Below are 24355 nucleotides of genomic sequence, written 5' to 3'. Positions count from 1 at the left end.
TCAGCATGCGGAAAGATTGGCTCTTTAGGTATCTGTTGAGAGCCCTCAAATCCAGAATTGGTCGCCAATCTCCCGTCTTCTTGAGTATGAGGAAGAAACGAGAGTAAAACCCCTCTCCTCCCTGAGACACTGGAACCACTTCGACTGCACCTTTCTGAACAAGAAAACGGACTTGATGGTAAAGCTCCTTGAGATGGGTAGGAGGCGGGCCAGACGGTGGAGTATGAGGAGGAATCTTGACGAACTCTAAGGTATGACCTTTCAGCACAATGTCCAAAACCCAGCGGTCCGAGGTGATAGACCAGTGAGAATAAAACAGAGAGATTCGACCTCCAACACTTTGGAGATGACAAAAGTCATTGGCGTTTGGGAGTGGATCCCCGATAGGATGACTTTCCCCTATAGGGCTTTGAGGACTGTTGTCGATTTGACTGCTTTTGGTTGGAAGAGTAAAGTTGGTTGCTCTGATTGTAGGAGCGATATTGAGATTGTCCTCCTCAAAAAGTGGAAGAAGTGCTGCATCCGCGTGCACCCCGAAATGGCTGCTTCCGAAATTGCAAAGTGCCCAGTGATTTAGCCGTATCAGTGTCCTTCTTAATGGACTCTAGAGCTTTGTCTATGTGTGACCCAAACAGCGATTCACCATCATATGGCATATCAAGGATTGAACTTCCTGCCGGAAGGAGGTGGCCTTCAACCAACCCTGGCGTCGTAAGGCAGCCGCAATAGCAAGCTGGTGGAAACCAGTGCCCGCAATATCGACTGCGCAGTCAATCATCTCTTCAGATGCTCTTTGTCCGTCCTGGAGGATTTGCTGAGTATCCGCTTTGGAAGAGTCAGGGATGAGGTCGACTAGGGCAGATATGTCCGACCACATCTGCCGGTCGTAGCGGCCCAAGATGACTAAGGCATTCGCCGCCCGAACTGTAGTGGAAGCCATGGTGTAGAATTTTCGTCCAATGGCGTATAGGCACCGACCTTCTCTATCTGGAGGTGCGGTGATTGGAGATGCTGGATTACGGGCCAGACGCTGTGCTGCCTGAGTTACAACCAAATCCGGCTTAGGGTGAGAGACCAGGCATGCTAGTGAACCAGTTGGGGCCTTATATTTCTTCTCAAGGCGCAGCATTTAGGCAGGCAACGAATTCGGAGCCTGCATGAGCTTAACTCCCTCCTTCCATATAAAATCGATTATTGGAATCGTGTGGAATTGTTTGAAAGGCTGGTTCTTGAAATCGTAGAGGAAACAGTCCTCCTCTCTCTGTGTCCTTGGTAATTTAAAGCGCTGAGCCGCTCTATCCATCAACAGATGAAAACTGGCAATATCTACTGGAGGGGAATCCCCAGATTCTCCTGGCGGAGGGGAGGGCGTCTGCATTTGGTAGACGTCCCACTCTGCCATGCCGGTTGCGGCATCATCATTATCCGTATCATCGTCGACCTCTCCGTCGTCCAGTTCTGGAATCGCCTCATCATCCGCATCCTGTGAATACACAGCTGTGTGAATCTTGACCGACGTTTGAACCTGGGGTGAAGGCGTCGGTGGCAAAGTTGGTGGAACAGATGGCGGAGCTGTCGCAGCAGGTGATTATCTAGGTGTACCTTGTGGCGTTGCTGGAAAACGCCGGTTGTAGTCGTCCAACATATGCTGGAGATTTGAAATCAAAGACAAAGGCAAAGTAGCCATTGGAACTTGGATGCACTGTTCCTCAGCTTGAGACTCCTGGTCGCCCCCGTCGTCGTCACTGCTGGAATCTTGACATTTGATGATTAGATCAGACAGACTGTGGGCCGCCCTGAAAGTGCCATCCACATCATTACCAGAGTCCGAGTCGTGCTCAGAGGTAGTGGCAAACATAGGTGAAGGAGGCTGCAGATCTGGAGCAAACAACTGGTGGCATGGTGTTTGACGGCGATGATGTGAAAGATCGGTGGCGACAGATGCAGAACCTGAAGAAGGTAAAGGCACTAGAGGCAACAAGGCAAAGGAAGATGGTGCCACCGTTGACGGTGCCGTCGACGTTATCGTTGATGGTGCTGAAATGGCCGTCGATGAAAATGACTTCGATGAATCCATCGTAGACAGTAGGCTCGTCGACTAAGCCGTCGTCGACGGAGTCGTCGTCGATGGAAGTATTGTAGATGGCAAAGCAGCCGACGAAGTCGTCGACGCAGGAGACACCCCTGTAGACGGAGCCCTCGTCGACGAGGCTTTAGCCGACGGAGTCTTCGTCGACGACAAAGACTTTTTGATGGCTTTCGTCGACGATGCTGGTTTCTTCATCAACGAGTTGATGGGAATCGTCGATGAGAGTCTGAAAGGCCAATGAAACTCTCGTCGACATTAAGTCCGTCGACGAGACCGTCGTCGACGAGGTAAAAGCTGACGTCGTCGTCAGTGTCGACGATTTAGACACTGCAGATCTCGTCGCCGGAATGCTCCCGTCTACGAGGGAGGCAGCAGAAAACGCCTGAGAGCCAGGTCTCGTGGTCGCAGCAGTAGTAGGAGCTGGTGGGGACACCACAGAGGCCAAAGGCAGGGCCAGTTTCTTCTTTAGAAAAGGAGAAGGCTTATCCTGCACACTACCACGCTTAGAGGCTGCAGTGGAGGGTCCAGATTGAAAACTCTCAGCATCAGACGTTTTTAAGACGTTGGAGCCAGAGGAGGAGACGGCCTTCTCTGTCCTTTAGAGTCTTGTTAGAAAAGGTTCTACAAAACTTGCAGCTGCCAACTTCATGCTCAGGGTAGAGACAATAAATACATTTCTTGTGGGGGGTCCTCTTTAAAAAGACGCAACTTCCCACAAGAAGAGCAAGGTCGGAATAAAGACTTCTTACTTGACATGATGAAAGTTCAGGAAACAAGAAGCAGTTGAGGAAAAAACTGAGCAGAGCTCAGGGAGACTCCCTTCACGCGACGTGGGGTAGAAAATCTGAGGGCTTGAGCTTCTGAGGAGAAGGTTCCAGAGGGTGCAGGCGCCTGATTGGCTGTAGTTTGGACTAACATAATGACAGTGATATGTTACAAGTGTTTTCTCTCTCTATCATGCATTCCTTTGGAGGAATTGTTTTAGAGATTTCAGTTATGTATTTACTTCTATTTCTTTCTTATGTTATGTTCTGACATACATATATTTTTTAGCATTTATTGCTATTTTTATGTACCGTGGGACTCCCACTTTGACGACAGGGAATATTCAAGCATGTGAATCTATGAAAGACACCCCTAATACTGGAGAACAGAGGGGTCAGATGATGCTAGGAGGGGTAGAGTAGGGGAGAGTCTAGAAAGGGTTATTTTACAGATCATGGTATGGGGTTTGGGATTAACCCCTTCCATGCTGGGCCGTTTCCGCCGCTGTGCGGTAAACAAAAGAACAGGGCGGGGCCGTGACGAACCCCAGCCGTCATCAGCACACGAGCGCCGCAGAGCGTGACGGCTGGGGTTCGTCACCAGCATGGAAGGGGTTAATGAGTGTGTGGATGTAGAGGGCACCATGGAGTGTAGTGTCGTAGAGTGGCCTAGAGTGAAGAGGCGTAAAGTACACTGGTGCTGAGTATGCACAGAGTGCAGTGGTGTGGAGTGCATTGGTTTTGAGTAAAGTGGTGTAGACTTGATTGGCACAGCGTGCAGTGGCGTAGAGTAGAGAGGAGCAGAGTTATATGGAGTAGAGTGGGGTGGTGCAGAATTGAGTAGTAGAGTGGCGTGGAGGACAGTGGTGTAGAGTGCAGAGGTGCCCAGTGCTTGAAATGGATAAATAGAAGTGCAGGTACTCTGTACCAGAGTACCAACTTGTTTCTGAGAAGTGCTGATACTCTACAATTAAAAGTATAGCATTTCTTTTGAGAAGTGCCAGTACTCTCCCTCTCAAAATAAAAAAGTGCCAATACTCCGTACAGGACAGTACCTGCCCATTTAAAGCACTGATTATGCCTGATGTTTTATACTTCACCTTAAATGGAGTTGAGTGTAGTGGTGCAGAATGGAGTAGTAGAGTGGCGTGGAGGACAGTGGTGTAAAGTAGATTGTTTCAGAGTAGAATTAAGTGGTGTAGAATGGAGTGGTGCAGGGTAGATTGCAGAGGCATATAGTTGTGCACAGTGCAGTGGCCTAGAATGGAGTAGTATAGAGTGCAGTGGTGCAGAATAGATTAGTGTGGCATAGAATGGAGAGGTAGAATGTAGTGGTGTACAGTGCCTTGGCATAGACTGCAGCAGAGTGGTGTAGAGTGGTGCAAAGTAGAGTGCAGTGGTTCAGAGTACATGGACATTGAATTTGGTGGCAGGGAGTGCAGTCTTGCATAGTAGTGCCATAGAGTGAAGTGGCACAGAGTGCAGTGGTGCATTGTGCCATGGCGCAGAGTAGGGTGGTGCAGAGTGCACTGATGCAGAGTGCAATGGTGTAGAGTGGTGTAGCGTTCAGTGATGTAGAGTGTTGCAGAGTAGAGTATAGTGGTGTAGAGTAAATAGGGTAGAGTATAGTGGTGGAGAGTAAATGAAGTAGAGGGAGGTGCTGTAGAGTGCATTAGTTCTGAGTAAAGTGGTGCAGAATGGTGCAGAGTAGAGTGCCACTGGGTAGAGTGAGGTGGCATAGCATGTAGAGACATAGTAGATAGTTTCAGAGTAGAGTGAAGTGGCGCTTGGTAGAGTGCAGTGGCATATAATAGCGGCGTAGAATGCAGTGGGATTGAGTGCAGTGTTGCTGAGTAGAGTGACAGAGTGGAGTGGTGCAGAAGTGAGTCATGCACAGTGGAGTGGACTTATGTGGTGTAGAGTGCAGTGGCGAAAAGCACAGTGGTGCATAATAGGGTGGGGTAAAGTGCATTGGCAGAGTAAAGTGGTATAGAGTAAAGAAGCGTAGAGCAGAGCGGCGTAAAGTGCAGTGTCCGAGTGCACTGGTGCATAGTAGATTAGAGTGGGGTAGAATAGATTGGTATAGAGTGTAGCAACGTAGATAGCATTGGCGGTGGAGTACAGCAGAGTGCCATAGAGTGATGCAGAGTAGAGTGAGGTGGCATTTAGGACAGTGGCACAGAGCAGAGTGGTGCAGATTAAAGTAGCGTAGAGTTCAGTGTCAGTGAGGGCAGTGTTGCAGAGTAGAGTGCAGTAGTGTAAAGTAGAGCTGCGTCCAGTGCATTTTTGTAGACTGCAGTGGCATAGAGTGCTACTGAGTAAAATGTGGTGGTGTATAGTGCAGTGATGCAGAGTATATAGTGGTTTTGAGTAAAGTGGTGGAGAGTGTGTTGGCATAGGAGCAGCGGTGTGGAAAAGAGTATTGTAGAGTGCAGTGGTGCAGAGTAGATTAGCATGGCATAGAGTGTATTTGCATAAGAGTGCCGCGGTGTAGAGATGTGTAGAGTTCAGTGTTGGAGAGTGCAGTGATGCAGAGTAGAGTTGCGTTGAGTGAAGTGGCATGGAGTGGTGCAGACTGGAGTAGTACAGGGAAGAGTGCAGTGGCATTGAGTGATGCAGAGTAGAGTGGCAGAAAGTGCAGTGTTGCAGAGGAGACTGTCGTAGAGGGCAGTGGTGTATAGTAAAGTGGCATATAGTGAACTGGTGTGGAATGCACTGGCATAGACTGATGAAGAATAGATAGGTGTAGAGTGCAACGGTGTAGAGTGCAGTTGGCTTAGAATGCAGTTGTGGAGAGTGTTGTAGAGTATTGTGGCATGAAGTAGAGTGGTACAGAAGAGTGGTGGACAATAGAGTACAGTGGTGTATAGTAGAGTGGTGTTGAGTGCAATGGTGCAGAGTAGGCTAGATCATGCAGTGGACTGGCATAGAGTGGAGGGGGCAAGAGTAGAGTGCATTAGCGTAGAGTGCAGTGGCATAGGGTGTAGTGCAGAGTAGATTAGTGCAGAATGCAGTGGTGAAGGGTGCAGTGGAGAAGAGTAGTGTGGACTAGAGTGCACTGGCACAGAGTAGAGTGGGGTGGTACAGAGTAGAGTGGAGTGGTGCAGAGTAGAGTGCAGTGACAGAGTGGAGTGGTGCAGAGTAGAGTGCAGTGACAGAGTGGGGTGGTGCAGAGTAAAGTGAAGTGGGATGGAACAGTGCATAGGATGGTGAAGTAAAGTAAAATGGAGTATGCATGCTGTGCTAGCATACAGCCATTACAGACAGCACATCTTCAATTTAAATGACCAATACATTTGTACAGACATACAGTTTTACTGATGAAAGTATACAACGCACAAATGATAATGTGTGGAAATGTCATCACCTAGTGTATTGATTTGTTTTGATTGTATTCAAATATTTGTTTCCAACACACTTCAGAATTAATAAAAAATGTGCATCATTTATGATGTCCTAATTCTGAAATATCTGTACAGTTCAATTAGACATTTAAATGTTGTTGTGTTCTAGAAAAGAAAAAGAAAATCCTACAGCCATTACGACCAGCACAACCTCAGTAGCCAGTATGATTGTCACATAAATCCTTTGACTTTGAAATCAGTGAAAGAAAAGTAAACACCAAGCTCCCAGGAAATCAAAGCCTGACATGTGACCGTAGTCTTGGACTACACAGCAAATGTCTTCTAACAAAGGACTAATCTGTCCTTTTTGTGCACCTCTATCTTTCCTACGGAGGCATTGAGGTGCCTCCAGGGTGTACTCCTCCTATTGTTTGGTGATATCGATTAAGGGGACCAGGAGTATTCCCATGCAGAATACCCTTTTTCTCTCATTGTTTTTTCTACACAGCAAATGTGGCGGGTTATGAACAAGATTTCAAGGCCTGATTACAGAAATTCAGTACTGGTGGAAGAATACAGTAAATAAGATTTGGCCAAGAAAAGGGACGATCTGTAGCTGGACAGCTAAAAACAAAGAAAGCCAGCAAACAGAAAGCAAGCAAATTTAAGTTATAAGCCACAAAGCCATGGTAAACTACAGGTGGAATGCATTCCCAGGGAAGCTCTCCGAATGTCCCTAGGATGTCGTTAGCAAACCAGACAGCAATCTGGTAGGCTTCAATCTAAAAGGGGTTAGATGAGCTTATAGCGGTATCTACACCTGTAGAATGGTAGAATGTGAATGACCTTGCATTCAAATCTCTTCACCCTTGTGAATACAGTAGCTCCTAATAGGTTAGAGGTGTCTAATCAGTTAGACGTTAATAGTATACGCTTGTAACTGTTTTTTAATGTTACATAATATTTGGGAAATATAGATATGTGAATTGAGAAAGCTTGCCAACATAGGCCATATGTTCTATAAATAAGCCAAATGATTGGGTTCACCCAAGTCTGCCGTTGAGCCACGCCGCATTGCCGAGCTTGAAAAGGTATGCACGGCTCACCTTTTTGAAGCCCTCGAGGACTCCTTTTAAGTTCTCGTATCTCCGGAATAGTTCAGACAAAGACCTTTCTACAGAGTTCAGGTCCGACACGGCTTGGTCCTTCTCCATTGTGATCTGCTGGATGCTCTTCTGAGACGCCATGCTGGTCCTCTGTTCATCTTCTGCTTAACATAATAAAACATACACATGGTGAACTATTACTCTTTAAAAAAACTTGCAGATCAAAACCAACACATATGACCCATTACCTCAGTCTATGGAAATGTATTAAATAAATCAGGGCAGTGGAGTGGATCCACAGATTCTGTCATCTTTCACCAGCTTACGCAGCGTATTCAAAGACTCAAACATTAATTACACGAGGAATGACTCATGAAACACACTCTATAAGGTAACGATAGATTTATTGAATGTTATCTTTACCTATCATCTGTGCAATTGTTTTTTCATATTCGGCAACAATTTTTCTGCAAAATAAAAGAGATAGCATTTTTATTTTTATTTTAAATAAGTATTCACTATTTTGTTTGAAAGGTGAAACTAAACATAGCTTTCTGATAAAGTGAATATTTTCAAAAACATTTAAGCACTAACATGAGTTACCAGACAGTAATCTTACAGGCAATTGATATTTGCAGGACGTGGATTTTACCAATCTTAATGCTTATTCCTGCTACTAACCCTCTCTTAGGACCAACTCTTGCTCACAATAAGGCATTTTCTTAAGCTCACCCATCTTCATCATATTTCCTTGACTTGGCAACATCAGATGGCACTTAATTTGGACTTCGCCCTCTGAAGTAGCTATCAGTGCCTCCAGATGCTTGTTGGTTCATGAGTGACCACGCTACTCTCTCTTGCCTGAACTTTTCTATCAAGTCCCTTTATTGTAGCCAAATGCTGCTGTAAATCCTGCCCTTCCACCAGAAGTCTCTATACACTGTCCAAAACAATCTAGTGCTTCTGCTGCAGCTTGTCAAATTGGAGCATTAAAAAAGTGAAACGCGAGTTTCTTTTAAGCACAATTCTGCTGCGTGTCCGACTCCTCCCACTTCCTACTTAACTTAAATACTGTACTTTACAATTCCATTTCCCCGCTTAATTTCCAGTGATTGGATCTGATGTGCACTTTCTTTCCCTTGATGTTCCCGTAACCTTTATCCCCTGCACGTCTCTGTGCTCTCCCTTTTCTACTTCCAGTTCAGCTATCTCCTGTCTATGCTGTGTTAAGGGAACACGGATTTTTCTGAAAAAGATTTGTGTCTGGAGCCTCGATATATTAGGCTAATTTATGACAAGTATGTTTATATAAAAAATAATTTGATCAAGGTTGAAAAAAGTCTTAAAACGCATGTAACAGCACATTGGACTGAGAGTAAACGGATCTGCAACGGGTTCTTCAAGTGTAAAAACTGCTTGAGGAATGCAGTAAATAACGACCTGAGCAGAACACCTGGCACAGCACACTGTGAATATACATTGCTGGTGCGTCCTTTCGCTGCCGAGTAGGGCATACAACCCTGAGATCCAACAAAGCCAATTTAATTAGGATGAAAATACATACAGTACCTCATTTCCATGACCTCCTGTCTGCTCTCTTCGTACCGTTGCTTCCATCCTTTGGCTTCAATTTCTTTCACAAATATCTATAAGAGGCAAGAAGAGATGTGCGGTTTTATAATTATGTGCAAAAAACATGTCCGATACTTCTAAACCATATCAGGAATCGAACAACTGTCCACCCACTCTACCAGTTGCAAATCACACATGCAACACAAACCACTTCAACAAGAACCGTCAATTTTGCTATTTGGCATCTTTGTTTTGCCTTACAAGGCAAATGGGTGGTTAAGTCAACGTTTTCTGTAATTTACTAGTGCTATTTTGGCCTCAGTCATAGGCAACATGTACTTGGAATTATGAAGTTATGGCCCACTAATTTCCAGAAGATGTTTGTTAATCAAATACAATGTCTTTGCCTACTCTAGCCCGCATATAAACCAACCAGACAGCACATACAATAGAACTAAGCATGTGTAAGGATAGGATGTTGGGCACCATTAACCTCAGCCAGAAGTCGAGGTGCAGCAAATTAAAAGGAAAATGTAAAATGTTGGGACTGATTGATTTAATGTAAAGATAAGTTAAACTCTCTCCAGTGGGATTTGTGCAGTTCTGCGTTATCCAGACTGACATTAGGAAATTAAAACAAGACAAAGACAAGACATGAGGCTTGGGTGCATGCAGCACAGAGAGCTGGGGCTGTTAGGTGATGAGTGAAGAAGGTTATAACAAAGAGGCCTTTATTCGGTGGAAAACAGTGTGCTCGATGTGCTGAATGAGAACAGAGAAGCTTGCTAATTAATCATCCCTAGGAGTTCAGGGGGGAATAACTGGGCTGGAAATGTAGGCAAATACCTGTTTATGTTAAATTTACCACATTTGCGGCACTTTAAAAGGCAGGTGAATCGAAAGGACAAACAAGAACGTTGTAGGATGCTATGAGAGTTCACAACAGATACATGTTGTCTCCGGTTGGGTGTTTCAAAGGAGAAAAGCGCGTGAAACAGATCTCTTGATTATGCGGGAAGTAAAATAATATTTTGAAGTCAAGCTTGTAATGTCGCGATACTGCATGTTAGCAGTCTAGTGAATCGCGCACGTAGACGTGCTCATACGCGGTGTCGTATGGAGGCCGCGTACTGAATAAATAAAGGAGGCGTGGCCCCAGGAGTTAGTCCTGGACCACGCGGAGCAACTAAATGGTGTCCCGGGTCCATTATTGCTGCGGCGCCTGTTACACGCGCGCCCGCGCTAAATAGAAGCCCGACAATGGCGACGAGGGTGTAAAAGACCCCACGCTGTGCTCCGATGGCCGCTCCTGCCTGCCCGCCGGAGTGCCGATGCTCGATCTGCACCCAGAGCCCCAAATGTAGTCAGCCCAGCTGAGATCCCCGCTCCGGCCACAGCGCTGGTGACCCCGCGTGAGTGTGCTCATTACAGGGGGTGTGCTTTGCAGTGTGCACCCCAGGGGCAAGTCTCTAGCCTGGACTGGAAGCATGAACGTAAGAGGCGCTAAGCATCTGCAAATGTTTGGGGAGGCATACGCCCACTAAAGCTGACACAGGAGGATCCCTGTCACCGGAGGTGGCCCTGTTTTCGCCATTTTTCACGGCACAAGCCCTGCTCAGAGGCCTATTGACGAGTCCCCTCAGGTGGGTGTCATTTCCTGGCGACCACAGCGTCTGTGACCTACCACCAGCTCACGAAGGGACCCCACGTGCCAATATGGCGGCCATTCCCCCCATTGGACCATTTGTGGTCGATGGTGCACCTGCTTCCCTGGCGCCAAGATGGAAAGACTGGACAGAGCGGTTACAATTCTATTTCGAAGGTGCTGGAACGGCGAGGGAACAGCGCAGGGCACTTCTTCTTCACCTAGGAGGGAAGGATATCCACAGAATCTACAAGACCCTAGTAGAAGCGATGCCGCAAACCTACGTCACACTCCTCAATGCGCTCAACGCACATTTTGAACCCATGGCCAGCAAGGATTATGAACGTTTCATATTCCGGCAAGCGCGACAGGAAGCGGAAGAGTCACTAGACGCGTTCCACGGCAGGCTGAAAGAACTCGCCAGCACCTGTGGTTTCAGGGACGAACAAGAGGAGATACGTGGCCAAATAATTCAAGGGTGCTACTCTTCCAACTTACGAGTCAAAATTCTCCAAGAGGATGGAAAACCGCTAGCCGACATCCTAAAACTGGGCCGCTCTAAAGAGCTATCGCAGGCGAGAGCATCTCATATGGAGGCAGCACTCCATAGACCGGTGAAAGCAGAGCAAGTCAACACGGCTGAGCAAGTGAATGTTGTCCGGCAAAAGCAGCGACAATTTGGAGGAAAGAAGCCACAAGAACGCAGAAGAGAATGTGGATACTGCGGAGGAATGCCCCACCGTGCTCAAGACTGTCCAGCGCGCGGGAAGAAATGCGGCGCATGTGGACGCATGAACCACTTCGCATCAGTCTGCAGGTCCTCCAAACAAAAACCAGAGGCGGGCCACGCAATCAGAGAAAACCCAGATAGCGAAGACATGGACGATGATTCCAGCGACTATGCGGTCCACTACGTATTTGCCATCAATCAGCCACAAAGGAAGAAGAGGCGCCTCCCAAGATGCCGCATAAGGTTAACCAACAAGAAGTGAAGGCTACCATCGACACAGGAGCCTCGATTGAACTCATGGCGGCAGATGTGTACAACCAACTGCGGGACAAACCCACTCTCAAGGCAGCAAAAATCTGCGTCTTCGCCTATGGGCAAAAGACTCCAATCCCGCTAATCGGATGCTTCCAAACGGAGCTACGCCATCAAGACAGGAAGGTCCCGACGACTGTCTACGTAACCAAAAAAGGCAGCGGCATGCTCCTCAGCGGACGGGCAGCGGAAGAACTCCAACTGATCTTTTTCGCAATGGCCGTACTGGAGGAGGAGTTGGATGCCATCCTCGATTAATTTGAAGACACGTTTCAAGGCATTGGGTGTCTAAAAGGAAAAGAGGTTTCCCTCCACATAGACCCGTCCATCCAACCGGTCGCCCTCAGACACCGTAGGATAGCATTCCACCTCAGGAAAAAGGTGGAAGAAGAACTCGAGGCCCTCAAGCAACAAGGCATTATCGAGAAGGTCAGCGGGCCCACCCTGTGGGTATCGCCAATCGTGGTGGCGCGAAAACCCAAACAGCCAGGACAAGTCCGCATATGCGTCGACATGCGCCTACCCAACGCGGCAGTCAAGAGGGAGCGACACTTAACGTCCACCATTGATGATATCCTGGGAGAATTAAACGGCGCAAAGTGGTTTTCCAAGATCGATCTGCGGTCCGGCTATCATCAGTTGCCTCTGCACCCAGACTCCAGGTATATCACCACCTTCTCTACCCACGTGGGCCTCAGGCGTTATCGACGCCTCAACTTCGGTATCTCAAGCGCAGCCGAAGTCTTCCAAAACACCATCAGGGAAGTGTTAAGTAGACTCCCAGTGGTTTTGAACGTCAGTGACGACCTGCTCATATATGCCAACACCATCAAGGAGCACCACCAAAGGTTAAAAGGGGTATTGCAGAGACTTAAAGACTCAGGCCTAACGCTGCACAGGGAGAAATGCCAATTTCTCCAGAATAAGATCAGCTTCTTCGGATACACCTTCTCCGACCAAGGGATCGCTCCTGACCCTGACAAAGTCAAAGATGTGCAAGCAGCCTCAGCCCCGACGAACATATCAGAAGTGCGAAGCTTCCTGGGCATGGTAAATTTCTGTGGGAGGTTCATCCCAGATCTATCCAACCTCACCAGGCCCCTCAGGGAACTCACCAAGTCGACTACCCCCTGGCAGTGGGGCGATGAACAGAGCGCGGCGTTCCATAACACCAAGGCCGCACTGTCAGCAGAGAAGACCCTGTCGTACTTCGACCCGGCAAAACCGACCAACATAGCAGTCGATGCCAGCCCCTATGGCCTGGGAGCGGTCCTGACGCAGCGTCAAGGAGAGGAAGACTGGGCGCCCATTGCATACGCCAGCAGATCACTGACCGAAACGGAGCAGCGGTACTCCCAGATTGAGAGGGAGGCCATTGCCATCCACTGGGCCTGCAGACACTTCCATGTATATGTGTATGGGCATCCATTTACCGTCTCCACAGATCACAAGCCCCTACTCCCTCTATTCCGAGGGTCGGTCTCCAAACCACCACCCAGAATAGAGAAGTGGATCCTGTAACTACAGGAGTATGATTACCAACTGGAGTTCAAACCGGGGGCGACAAACCCCGCAGACTACCTCTCCAGACACCCCCGAGCAGCAACGAAGGGAGAAGAAAAAGATGCGGAGGAGAAGGAAGAATACGTCAAGGCGGTAATAGAGAGGTCAAGGCCGCTACCCATGAGCATAGACATGATAATTGAAGCAACCCGCAACGATGAGGTCCTCCAGCTAGCTGTGAACGCCCTGCAGGCCAACGACTGGAGAGCCCTTCAAGAGTCACTGAGCAAAAGGACACCACAGGCAAGAAACGCTCTAGAAGCACTACTAAGAGTACGGGAAGAACTGTCCGTGGATAACCAAGGGTGCTTATTGAGAGGGCCCCGAATCGTGATGCCAACGAGCCTAACACAACAAGCCATCAAACTCGCTCATCGTGGGCACCAAGGCATGGTAAAAACCAAGAGCAGACTTCGTGCAAAAGTATGGTTCCCCGGACATGGACACCAGAATAGAGCGAACCGTCAAAGAATGCTAATGGAGCCAAGCAGCGGGACAACCCGACTGCCCCCCCGGTCATCACCGAAGACAACCCGCGAGGACCCTGGGAGCGCGGGAGCGCAGATTTCGGACACCTGCCGGATGGGAGACATATGCTCGTCATCATTGATGACTTCACTAAGTATCCAGAAGTGGAAATCGTGACAACACTCGCAGCCAAAGAGGTCATAGCCAAATTTGAGAAAGCCATCGCCACCCACGGCATCTTCCAGTGGGTTAAGACCGACAACGGACCGCCCTTCCAGGGACAAGAGTTCGCAGACTATCTCGCTGAATGGGGGATCCAACACCGAAAAGTGACGCCCCGATGGCCTCAAGCAAACTGAGAAGTCGAGAGATTTATGCGCACTCTAAATAAAGTCATCCGGATTGCCCATGTGGAAGGAGCCCCATTAGAGAAGGCGATCTATTCTTTTCTCAGAGAATACCGGCTCACGCCACATCGCACTACGCAAGCCGCCCCCGGCCCATCAGCAATGGCAAGGATAGTCCGGGATACAATCCCCAATCACCATACCTGGACTCCAAGTAGCTCAAATGCAGAGAGAACACTGTTCAACCGAAGGAGGTCAAATGACTACGCCAGCTTCCGACGGAGGGCCAAGGAATCGTCCATAAATGAAAGAGATCACGTCTATGTGAAAGACAGATATCCGGGAAGTAAGTTCAGACTCCCATTTGAGCCCCGGCCTTGGACAGTCACGCGCTGCACCGGCACCATGGTGACGGCCCAGCGAGGAGGAGAGACCGTCACACGCAACGTCTCATTCTTCAAAAAGGCATCCAGTCCAACAGAGGATCACCCCTGCCAAGGACCCAGCCAAGACTCACCCAGCCGGCCAGAAGAGAATCATAGTCCACTCGGAAGTGAAAGCAGCACCAGGAGTGAAATCTCAGCAGCAAGTCCCGTTGCTGCTGAAACGCCAAGAACCATCAGTCCTCAACCACCCACGGGAACCCGGTTCTCTGGAATCCAACATCAAGAAACCCCCAAGAGAGTATTGTTCCGGGGAGAAGCCGCAGGCTATGGGCTAAGAAGAAATCCAGCCCCGTCTTCACAACTGGCGGACTTTGCCATGGGGCTGAGTACAGACTTTCGAGCCACGAGACTGGTAACCGGCCGGATGGCCCCCATCATTCTTTATCACTAATGCGTTACCTTTTTGACTGTGAGGTATCTGTTTATTCTGTTGTTCAATTAAAGGTTGAAAGGAATGTAATGTCGCGATACTGCATGTTAGCAGTCTAGTGAATCGCGCACGTAGACGTGCGCATACGCGGTGTCGTACGGACGCCGCGTACTGAATAAATAAAGGAGGCGTGGCCCCAGGAGTTAGTCCGGGACTACGCGGAGCAACTAAATGGTGTCCCGGGTCCATTATTGCCGCGGCGCCTGTTACACGCGCGCCCGCGCTAAATAGAGGCCCAACAAAGCTCAGACATTGTAGCAGAAAATCTGAGTCAAAACATTTCATGGCACAGCAATCACATGAGGGTACAGCAGTCAGTGGCTAGAGAGACTCTATATTCCAGTATATAGAAGGCTCTCTTGCAGTTGGGGAGAGTAGCAACATTTTGACAACATGGGGTCAGAGAAGCACAAGGCAGAAATAAAGTAACAGACACGTGGACAAAGCTACGGAAGTCTCGGTTAGGCCTTTGATCCTCTTTTCGGTTTAATGCACGCACGTTGCACTGGTACTAATCGAAACCAGTCTACTCGTTTGTTTTGGTTTCCTTTTGTAACTGAGTATTCTGAACTGTTATGTGCACGATGTGAATAAAAGAAAGACCTGTTAATAAGCTTCAGTGTGGTAATAGTGAGGGGTGGGAAGAGCAGTGCAATTACTTGGTCACCCTGAATAACAGTGGCTTGGGACACTTGTGAAACGGGAAAGTGTAAATAAATGTACAACTTGACGCCATTAAGGTGTTGGCAATGATAGGGGTAGCAATCCCTGCCTCGCCTTGGGTTCCCCTGGAGCTCCATTCGCTATCGCTGGTCTTGGGGATAATCCAGGCAAAAAAGAAGTGAGCAGGGCAAAATAAAAACATTCGTTTGTCGCTGTTTCACTCCTTGACATTCTCCTAATGCTTCACTATCATAGGAATCTGTTTCGGGGTTGAATGGGGGACAAGGGGTCCAGCCTGGAACATCAGCAGTTAAAGAATGCCTGACACTACCTAAAGCCTTTTGGTGAACTGATGCCCAGGTGTGTTCGTATTAATAACATAATGCTGCATATCATGACAGTTTCTAGTAAAATATTTTACCTATTACAAAGAGAAACAAAAGTGTTCCCCTGTCATGTCAGCACCGTAATATAAGTGGCATCTAAAATAGGCAATAACCATGCAGTTATAATGAAGTTAGAGCAATGTCAACTGTGATGTCACCAGGGCTAAGGTCATGCGACATCTCTTCTTGTGATATCATTAAGGTCAAGGGGTGAATGGTGTTACTTCCTCAACCCCTGGCATTTTGGTGGATCCAAGTCCATGGAAGACAGTTGGACATAGACTAAGACAACGGTATAGGAGGAGCGTACAGAAAGTGGCATATTACATGAGGATTGTAGCTTATCTAAAATTAGGAAGGCTGTTTTGTAAGAGGAATGTAGTGTACCTCAAACAGGCAATGATAAGTATATTACAGTTAGAAAGTCTTTTACTTGCTGACAAAAGATCTCTTCTCTGGTGCATAGATTGTCAGGATTTTCATCTCTTGCAAATGGAGTTAAGTATGTCTACAACGTTTCTACCACAACCTCACAGTCCAGAAACAACAGAATGAAGTGCGCACACTGTCAGGCTATCAAATTACTTATAGGTGAGGTTCCTAACTTACCTAGCCCTTTCTTGGTTTCTAGTATTGCTCTGAATTATGAACCATGTAGGTCTGTGTATCATACAGTTATGTGCATTTGTAAAGTGCACTATAACCTGCGAGAGTATCCTGGAGCTGAGCAGGTGGGTATGCCGAACCCTGCCTATGGTGGGTTAATTAAAAAGCCAGGTCTTTAACTTCTTGGGTAATTTACGAAGAGGAGGAGGTGGTTCTAATGAGAAGTGGGTTGCCATTCCAAGCTTTAGGAGTGATGATAAAGAACACTCCTCCTGATCTGGTTCTGGTTATGCATGGGATATGCACAAGTAGGAGTCCTGAGGAGCGGAGATGTCTGGGTGGTTGTTGGAAGGAAATGCGACAGTTCAGGTAGGTGGGGCCGAAGTTGTGTAGTGCTTTGAATGACTGCTAGAGGAGTTTGAAATGACTTTGTCAGTGTATTAGGAGCCAGTGGAGCTCTGTGTGGGAGTTTGAGAAGGAGTCTGGCTGCCGAGTTCTGGGTGGTTTGCACTCTTCTAGTGTGTTTCTTGGTGATCCCAGCATAGAATGTGTTTACTTTGTCCACACGCTGGTGACTAGGACATGAGTTATATTTTTCTAGTGTCACTTGAGAGCCATTGGAAGATCTTCATCAGCATCTTCAGGGTGTGGAAGCAGGATGTTGTGATGGCGTTGACTTGTGCAGTCATGTCCAGTTTGATGATTATTCCAAGGTTCCTGGCACAGGTCCAGTGTGTGGGTCAGAGTTTGGCCAGCCACCGGGTGGAGTCCCATGGTGAGTTGTTCTTGCTGAAGATCACTACATCAGCCTTCTTGGCATTGAGCTTGAGACAGTTAGCTCTCATCCATTTAGCGACTCTTGTCAAGCAGGCGGTGAAAATATTTGAGTTGGGAGTCTTATTCAAGAGGGAGACATCATTTTTCCAAACGTCACTATATGCAGACCTTGGCTCAGTAGCTCATTCCAGTAGTACAACAAATAAACTGAGTGTCATTCCTAATGCGCCCTTAACTTTTTTTGGAGCCCCTCAAAGGAATGTTATGCAGCCAGTCTAAAAGCAGCTAAAGTTTCAATCTTTTATAACATTATGCCAGTATCTGTTTAACAACAGCCTCTCTGCAAGAGATCATGTTCCTGACAATTTATGTGCCTGCCAATGGTAAGAGCAGAGGAAACACTACTATGGGGTAAAGTTCAGACTTTCTTGGTGAGGCAACTAACCTAGATGAGCAAAAGCAGCAGAAAAGTGGGACAAAGCAATGCTTAAAAAGCATAATGCTTAACTATCTTCTGAGTTCCTTGCTGAACGTTGTACCACAAGGTTTCCTTTGGACCATATCCATGAGCAGCCGCAAGCTAAGACAATATTCTTCAGTTCCTATCTTCCAAAGATGACCAACTTATTGTTGCACCCAACTTTGATGGTCTTCCAGTAAAACCCTATTAATTAGTAAAATCAGTAAGCCATGGAGTAAAACAAACCTTTTTGAGTTCGATAGAGCCACAGTGGGTAGAATGGCGCCACAAAAGAAAAAACACCAACAATCAAAAATCATTCTGCGTTACGACAAGTGTACAAACAAATATCTTGCACAATGAGATGGAGAAAAAGGCCCGAACACATCAAATGAAGGAGCTAAGTAAAGTTTTTAAAAATCGAATAAATCTTAAAAGAAGTTATTTTGTGATAGATACTGAGACAAATAAAAATTGGCGACTGCAGACATAGTCACACATTTTTAGGTCGTCTGCTCACAGCACATGCTCTTTCACTGAGAGGAGTTTTGTTTACAATGAAGGTCTTGGATCCTGCCCATTGCTTACCATTTGTTGGCTTCAATGTCTCTAATTGGCCAGTGGATGCCAGGCGTCACTTCCTGTTTCTTCTGTAGAGCTTGAACCAAGCACTAATTGCTTCCTCTTTTTAGTATCCATCCTCTGTTCGCTCTGTGATTGAGGTACTATTTCTTCTTCCACTCCACCTTGACCGTGGTCCTCTTCCTCTCCCACCCACTACCTCACCGTGTTTTCTTAATCAGTTCAAAGAAATTAGGTACCATTCTTAAAATGCCCCCGTAAACTCACTCGTCTTGTCTATTCGCATACTTCCTGCTGTGCTCATGCGCTACCTCATCCTGAAACCGGTGTGGTGATTCCTTAATAAGCAGATGCTGCTGTTTCCGTAACATCTGCAGTGTGCAACTCGAATGTCCCACACCTTGGACTTCATTGCTATAATTTAATCTGTGTGCACACCTCCAATGTTTTTGACAACATGCGCTGTTTAACTTCTGTAAATAACACTCATGTTCCTTGCATTTTCATTTCTAATGCTACATGCATATTTTGGACTTTTTTCCATCAGAAAAGCACATCTAATCGCAAACTAAACCAAGCACCAGCAATGCCAACAGGTCTGGCATTGCTGCCAGCCTTTTGGCAATTCTAGTTTAAAAAAATGTTTTTTGTATAATTATTGTTCAAGAAACTGCCGGGCGGGCCCTCATCAATATAAAAAAAACACACACACATTGGCTAAAGGCAAAAAAACATTTTTTGGGTCTCAAAAAAGCAAAAATCCCTGGCACTGAAGGGAACTACTTTGTGTGTGGATGTACTCCTGGTGAAAGGGCAGCATGTAGTAACTCATAGTGAAGTCAGTCAATGGCTGAAGTGGGCTAACATTGTTCTTTGAAGCATGTTGGAGTGAGTGGAAGAAAAATGTGAATGACATAACAGACTAATGGAGGAATTCTGTCTGAAAACTCCTATGCGTAAGTATGTTATACACATAATGTTAGTAAAATCAAAAGGTCTTGGCTAATATACACTCAAAAAAGCCAAGTGCTCTGGCATTGGCTGCCAGCCTCTTGCATTTGAATGAGAGAAGGTATCTGATAGAGAAAGGGACTATTTAGCTTATATTCAGAATTTGTGCAAGTTGATGTCAAATAGCAGCAGTCTGAAAAACAAGGCCACTTTGGAAGGAATTTACAAAAGAATTAGCAGCAGATGAGTTATGACAAAGATGGTATGTGTTCTATGTTTACATCAAAAGCCTCCTGCTATCATATTAAGCTCTAAACTCAAGACAATACTAAAGTAATAATAAAGTAAGAACACTGGCACTGAATAGAACTACTGTGTGTGCAGATGTACTCTTTCTGAAAGAGCAAAATGCGCTACTGGCTAACTACTAGCTTAAGTAGGCCGACTCATTGCTGCATGCTGTAGAAAGCGGAAGCAAAATGTGAATGACACAACAACAGATCAATGTATGAAGATATCTTGTTAAAAGCCTCCTTAAGTAAGCATATTATATGTATAATGTTAAGTATATTATATGTATAATTTTAGTAAAATAAAAAGGTCTTTGCTAAAGCCAGACGTAAACAATGCAATGAAATAATGTTCAACAGGACTATGCCTACCAGACTTAATTTACTATGCATGGGTTTGTCTATTGAGGAACGGGAAAATGATGTTGAATGAACTGGATGGTACAGACAACAGAAGAATGTTTAAGGTGATGCTTTTGGATGTTAAAGGGGAGAGCAAGGTTTCATCTATAAATTTGGTGATTTCAAACACTTTTAAAAAGGTTTGTTTAAAGATCTTGTGCAGACTAGCTACCACGTGGTACAAAGTACGAAAGGAGCTAAAAATTAATTATTATAGTGCCCTCGCTCCAATTTGGGATGCTCCTGGCTACCCGGAATGGACAAAGGACTCTTTGCCAGTTGCTCTGAGGAAAGCAGGAAGATCATATTGGAAGCAGCTAGTTGATGACAGTGCTTTACTATCTTTTGAAAGTTTGACAGACATAACTGACAATAAATTATCTAGGTTCAAATATTTGCAAATGAGAAGTTGGCACCAAGCAGTTGGGCGAGGTGTGGGCACCTCGAATGAGTGGAAACTGAGCTGACAAAGAAAGTGGCAAAAAAGAAAGAGGTGGTAAACCTACACTGGCTCCTGATTGATCTTCCAGAGGGGAATTTTAATCTACGGATGGAGCTGTGGGAAAAGAGCTTGCCCGGTATCCATCTAGAAGACTAATGGCAAGTATCTTGCGACATTTTGTATTCTATGGTGCAGGCTGCAAATTTAAGGAGAAATCACATTTTTTGTCTCAATAGGGTTTATTGGGCACCCTTAAGGCTTTCCAAATTTGGGAAGGGTGCCACTCCGAAATGCCCCAAATGCTTTCAAGAAAAGGTAGATGATACTCACATGTTTTGCACTGCCCAATACTGCAACATTTCTGGGCTGTTGTAAGTAATGGTATTTCTACAATGCTTGAAAGGCAACTACAGGTAAGCCCAGATTTGGTTTTCTTCGGGTTTCTGGTATGGCATGAATCTATATATATTGACACCAAAAAACTGATGTTCTATTTAATTTTACTAGCCCGAAGAAAAATATGTACAAATTAGATAAAAAAATGCCCCCAACTGTGAGAGACTAGGTTAACACTGTGAAATATGTAATTAATTTGGACAAGGTATCATTGAAAAAGAAAAGAGATTTTTGGTTACCATGTGTCAGTTGGTTGGAATCTGTGGTCCTATGATTATGTCTCCACACCAAAATACTTAACCACTCCGGTTACCGGCTGGTCAGTTCCAAGGGAGAGCGAATTCTAAGGAGAGGTTCTGTGTAAAAGTGCAGTATCTTTGGAACAGAGTTCTCTGGTCAGTGCCGATTAAGTAGGGGGGCCACAGAGCTTCAATTATCTCTGTTTATTATCAAAGGCGAATGAGGAATAAAAAAAAAACAAAAAACAGATGCCTGCCTGGGCATTGCAACACACTTGGTACAACCATCTGAACAGCCCTGGTGAAATGTGACAGCTGCAGTACAATTTAGATGGGGAGAGAGGGTGACAGATGTGTGTGCATGCCACACAATGCAACACCACATAATGCCATGTCACGCTACACCATTCCGCTCCACGCCACACCATTTCACACCACACTATGCAACCCTACACAATGCCACACAATTCCACTCAACGCCAAACAATGCCACAAAATTCAGCTCTACTGCACACAATTCCACTCCATACAACAAAATAACAAAAAATTCCACTCTATGTCACACAGTTCTATTCCATGCCACACTCCACACAATGCCACACAATTTCACTCCAATCCACTCCACACAATTCTAATTTTCCCCATGCCATACGATTCCACTCCACAAAATTCACCTCCACTCCCCACAATGCCACACAATTCCACTCCAAAAAATGCCACACATTTCCACTTCAATCTACTCCCTGCCACACAATGGCACTCCCCTACCACATATTGCCACACAATTCTACTCTGCACAATGCCAGACAATTCCACTCCACTCTGCTCCATGCAATTTCACTCCACAGCATATAATGCCACATGATTCCATGCCACACAATTCAGTTCCGATTCACACAATGTAATTTCACTCAATACTGCACAATTCTACTCCACTCTATTCCACACAATTTCACTCCACGCCACATGATGGCATGCAATGGTGAACCCCATTCAATACCAGACAATTCCACTCAACTCCATGCAGCACATTTTCACTGCACGCAACATTATGCCACAGTTCCACATGCCACTCCACACAATGCCACATAATTTCACCACCATGCCACACAATGATACTCCACACCTCACAATTTCACTTGACACCACACAATGCCATGGTATTCCTCTCAACAGCACACAATGCCACACAATTCCTCGCCACTTAATGCAATTCCACACAATGTCAAAAAAACTCCACTGCGCTCATTTCCACGCCACACTATGCCACTCCACATCACACAATTCCAGTCCAATCAATTCCACTTCACACAATGCCAAACTACTCATTGCCACACAATTCAACTCCAAATGACACAATCCCACTTCATACAATGCCAATACACTTCACACAATGCCATGCAATTGCACTTCTCTCAATGCCACACAATTCTAGTCCATACCACATAATTCCACTCCACACGATTCCACTCCACACCAAACAATACCTCACAATTCCACATCACTCACTGCTACTCCACATAATGCTACTCCATGCCACACAATGCCAATCCACACCACAATTCTACTACACTCCACGTCACACAATGCCACTCCACAACGCACACTGCTACCCCATTCAACTCCACTCCACACAATTTCATTCCACACCGTGTGCCACTCTTCTCCACAAAATACCACTCCACACAATGCCACTCCACACTACACAATGCCACTCCACACTACACAATGCCACTCCACACCACATAATGCCACTCCACTCAATTTTAATAATACTTATATGCACTTACTACCCCATTCCAGACATTGAAGTGGTTTGTGGCATGCCACTCAACAGCACTCAACTCAATGGCACTCCACTCCATGTAACTACACTCCGTGTCATGCCACACAATGCCATTCCATGTCACACAATGCCACACAACACAATGTCTTTCAACTTCCGGAAACATAAAGCCACTCCACCAAAGCCAGTTGATCTCACATATGTGAGACCCATTGCCTTGCAAATGCTTGTTTGATTTTGAGCCATGTGATGCACTGGAAAAAAATCTTTTAATTTTGAAGTAATGTGCCTGGAAAAGGTGTTTAAATATTGATTGAGCACTTTGACAAAATTGCCTAAATCTCAAAGTCCCTGAAGATGGAGATTACACCAGAGAATGGTGTCTGTAAAACATAACAGGACGTAGGCCCAAACATGCTTCCACCTTTTAGGAAATTTTGAAAATGGTGAACTTTGTTGTTAACAGCAGTTTAATTTGTTTCACTGGTAAGCTGAAGCTTCCTAATTCATAGAAAAATTGTATATTTTTTACCCATTTACAAAACTATGGTAAATATTGGATCCAGTAGTTTAGACGTCTATAAGTCTTATGATGTTGGATTAAAACTATTTAAAAATCCACAAGGAGTATTTGCAAGAATGGACCAAACTAAGAAATGCAATGCGTGATGTCCACGGAGGCTCCAGAAAGGACCTGCCTACTATTGCCAACACTTTTTCTTGTCCTACATCATAGAAAGAGGAGAGCTTCAGAAAAAGGACTCTGTGTACAGAGCCTTCTGGATTCTCCCTGACTTTCAATATGTTGGATAGAAGTTGAATCTAGATGAAATACTGAACTGACTGTGAACTGTGAATTAACAAGCACAATAAAAAGATTATGCAGTTAGACTACCATGAAGGTCTACGAATGTTTTGAAAACATATGGAGTGCAACAATCACAGAAAATATGGAAATGAAATAGGAGGGTCTGCTGGCATCATTGCATAAAAAAACGAATTTTTAACAATAAATTATTCAAGTGTATTTGATCGAGTCAATCTGAACAAGTTGTGAAACAAAATGCTGGCCTTGCGCGATGATCCTCCCATTGTACTTGCCCACTGTCCCTTATTTTTTCCTGACCTCAGATCAAAAACAATGGTGAGAAAGAGGGCCTGCATGCATCTAAAGAACAATCTGAAGAATCTGTATTTTTCAGCATCTCTGGGATTTTTCTTGAGGGGCAGAGTAGATATTGAGGGTAACAAATGTGGATTGACACAGATATTTAGATTACTTTTGTCTTGCATCCTATACCTGTTCCACAGACAAAACTTGCAAATCACCGACATGGTGAGTTATTCTTTGTATTATAGGAGTACAACATAATCTTTAAAATAATTAAACTATGATACAGAGTCTGACAGAGAACTTGAGTTTGATTGAGGTTGTTTCAATTTTTTGAATTCCACAGTGTAGTTTGCCCAAAAAAAAATATTTAAGGAAAAGCAAAAGGAGGATTGCATTCTAGCAAACAATCAATTCTAATTAAAGATGAAAGTAACCAAAAGCTATA

At 45.6% G+C, this 24355-nt stretch overlaps 1 protein-coding gene across 5 annotated transcripts in view; it reads right to left on the bottom strand.

Annotated features, from left to right (window-relative positions):
• Positions 1-24355, bottom strand: part of TACC1 (transforming acidic coiled-coil containing protein 1) — a 622141-nt gene that overhangs the window by 41801 nt on the left and 555985 nt on the right. For all 5 annotated transcript variants that reach the window (XM_086943657.1, XM_086943659.1, XM_086943655.1 and 2 more), the window contains 3 exons: positions 8873-8949; positions 7727-7770; positions 7304-7464 (listed from right to left, as the gene is read on the bottom strand). In XM_086943657.1, coding sequence (XP_086799783.1) covers positions 7304-7464; positions 7727-7770; positions 8873-8949 — 282 coding nt within the window. The remainder of the gene's footprint in view (positions 1-7303; positions 7465-7726; positions 7771-8872; positions 8950-24355) is intronic.

This window comes from Lissotriton vulgaris, chromosome 11 (assembly GCF_964263255.1).
Source record: "Lissotriton vulgaris chromosome 11, aLisVul1.2, whole genome shotgun sequence".
In the NCBI taxonomy this organism is placed as follows: domain Eukaryota; kingdom Metazoa; phylum Chordata; class Amphibia; order Caudata; family Salamandridae; genus Lissotriton; species Lissotriton vulgaris.
The sequence above is the reverse complement of the archived record's forward strand: the minus strand, read 5'-3'. Positions and strand labels throughout refer to the sequence as shown.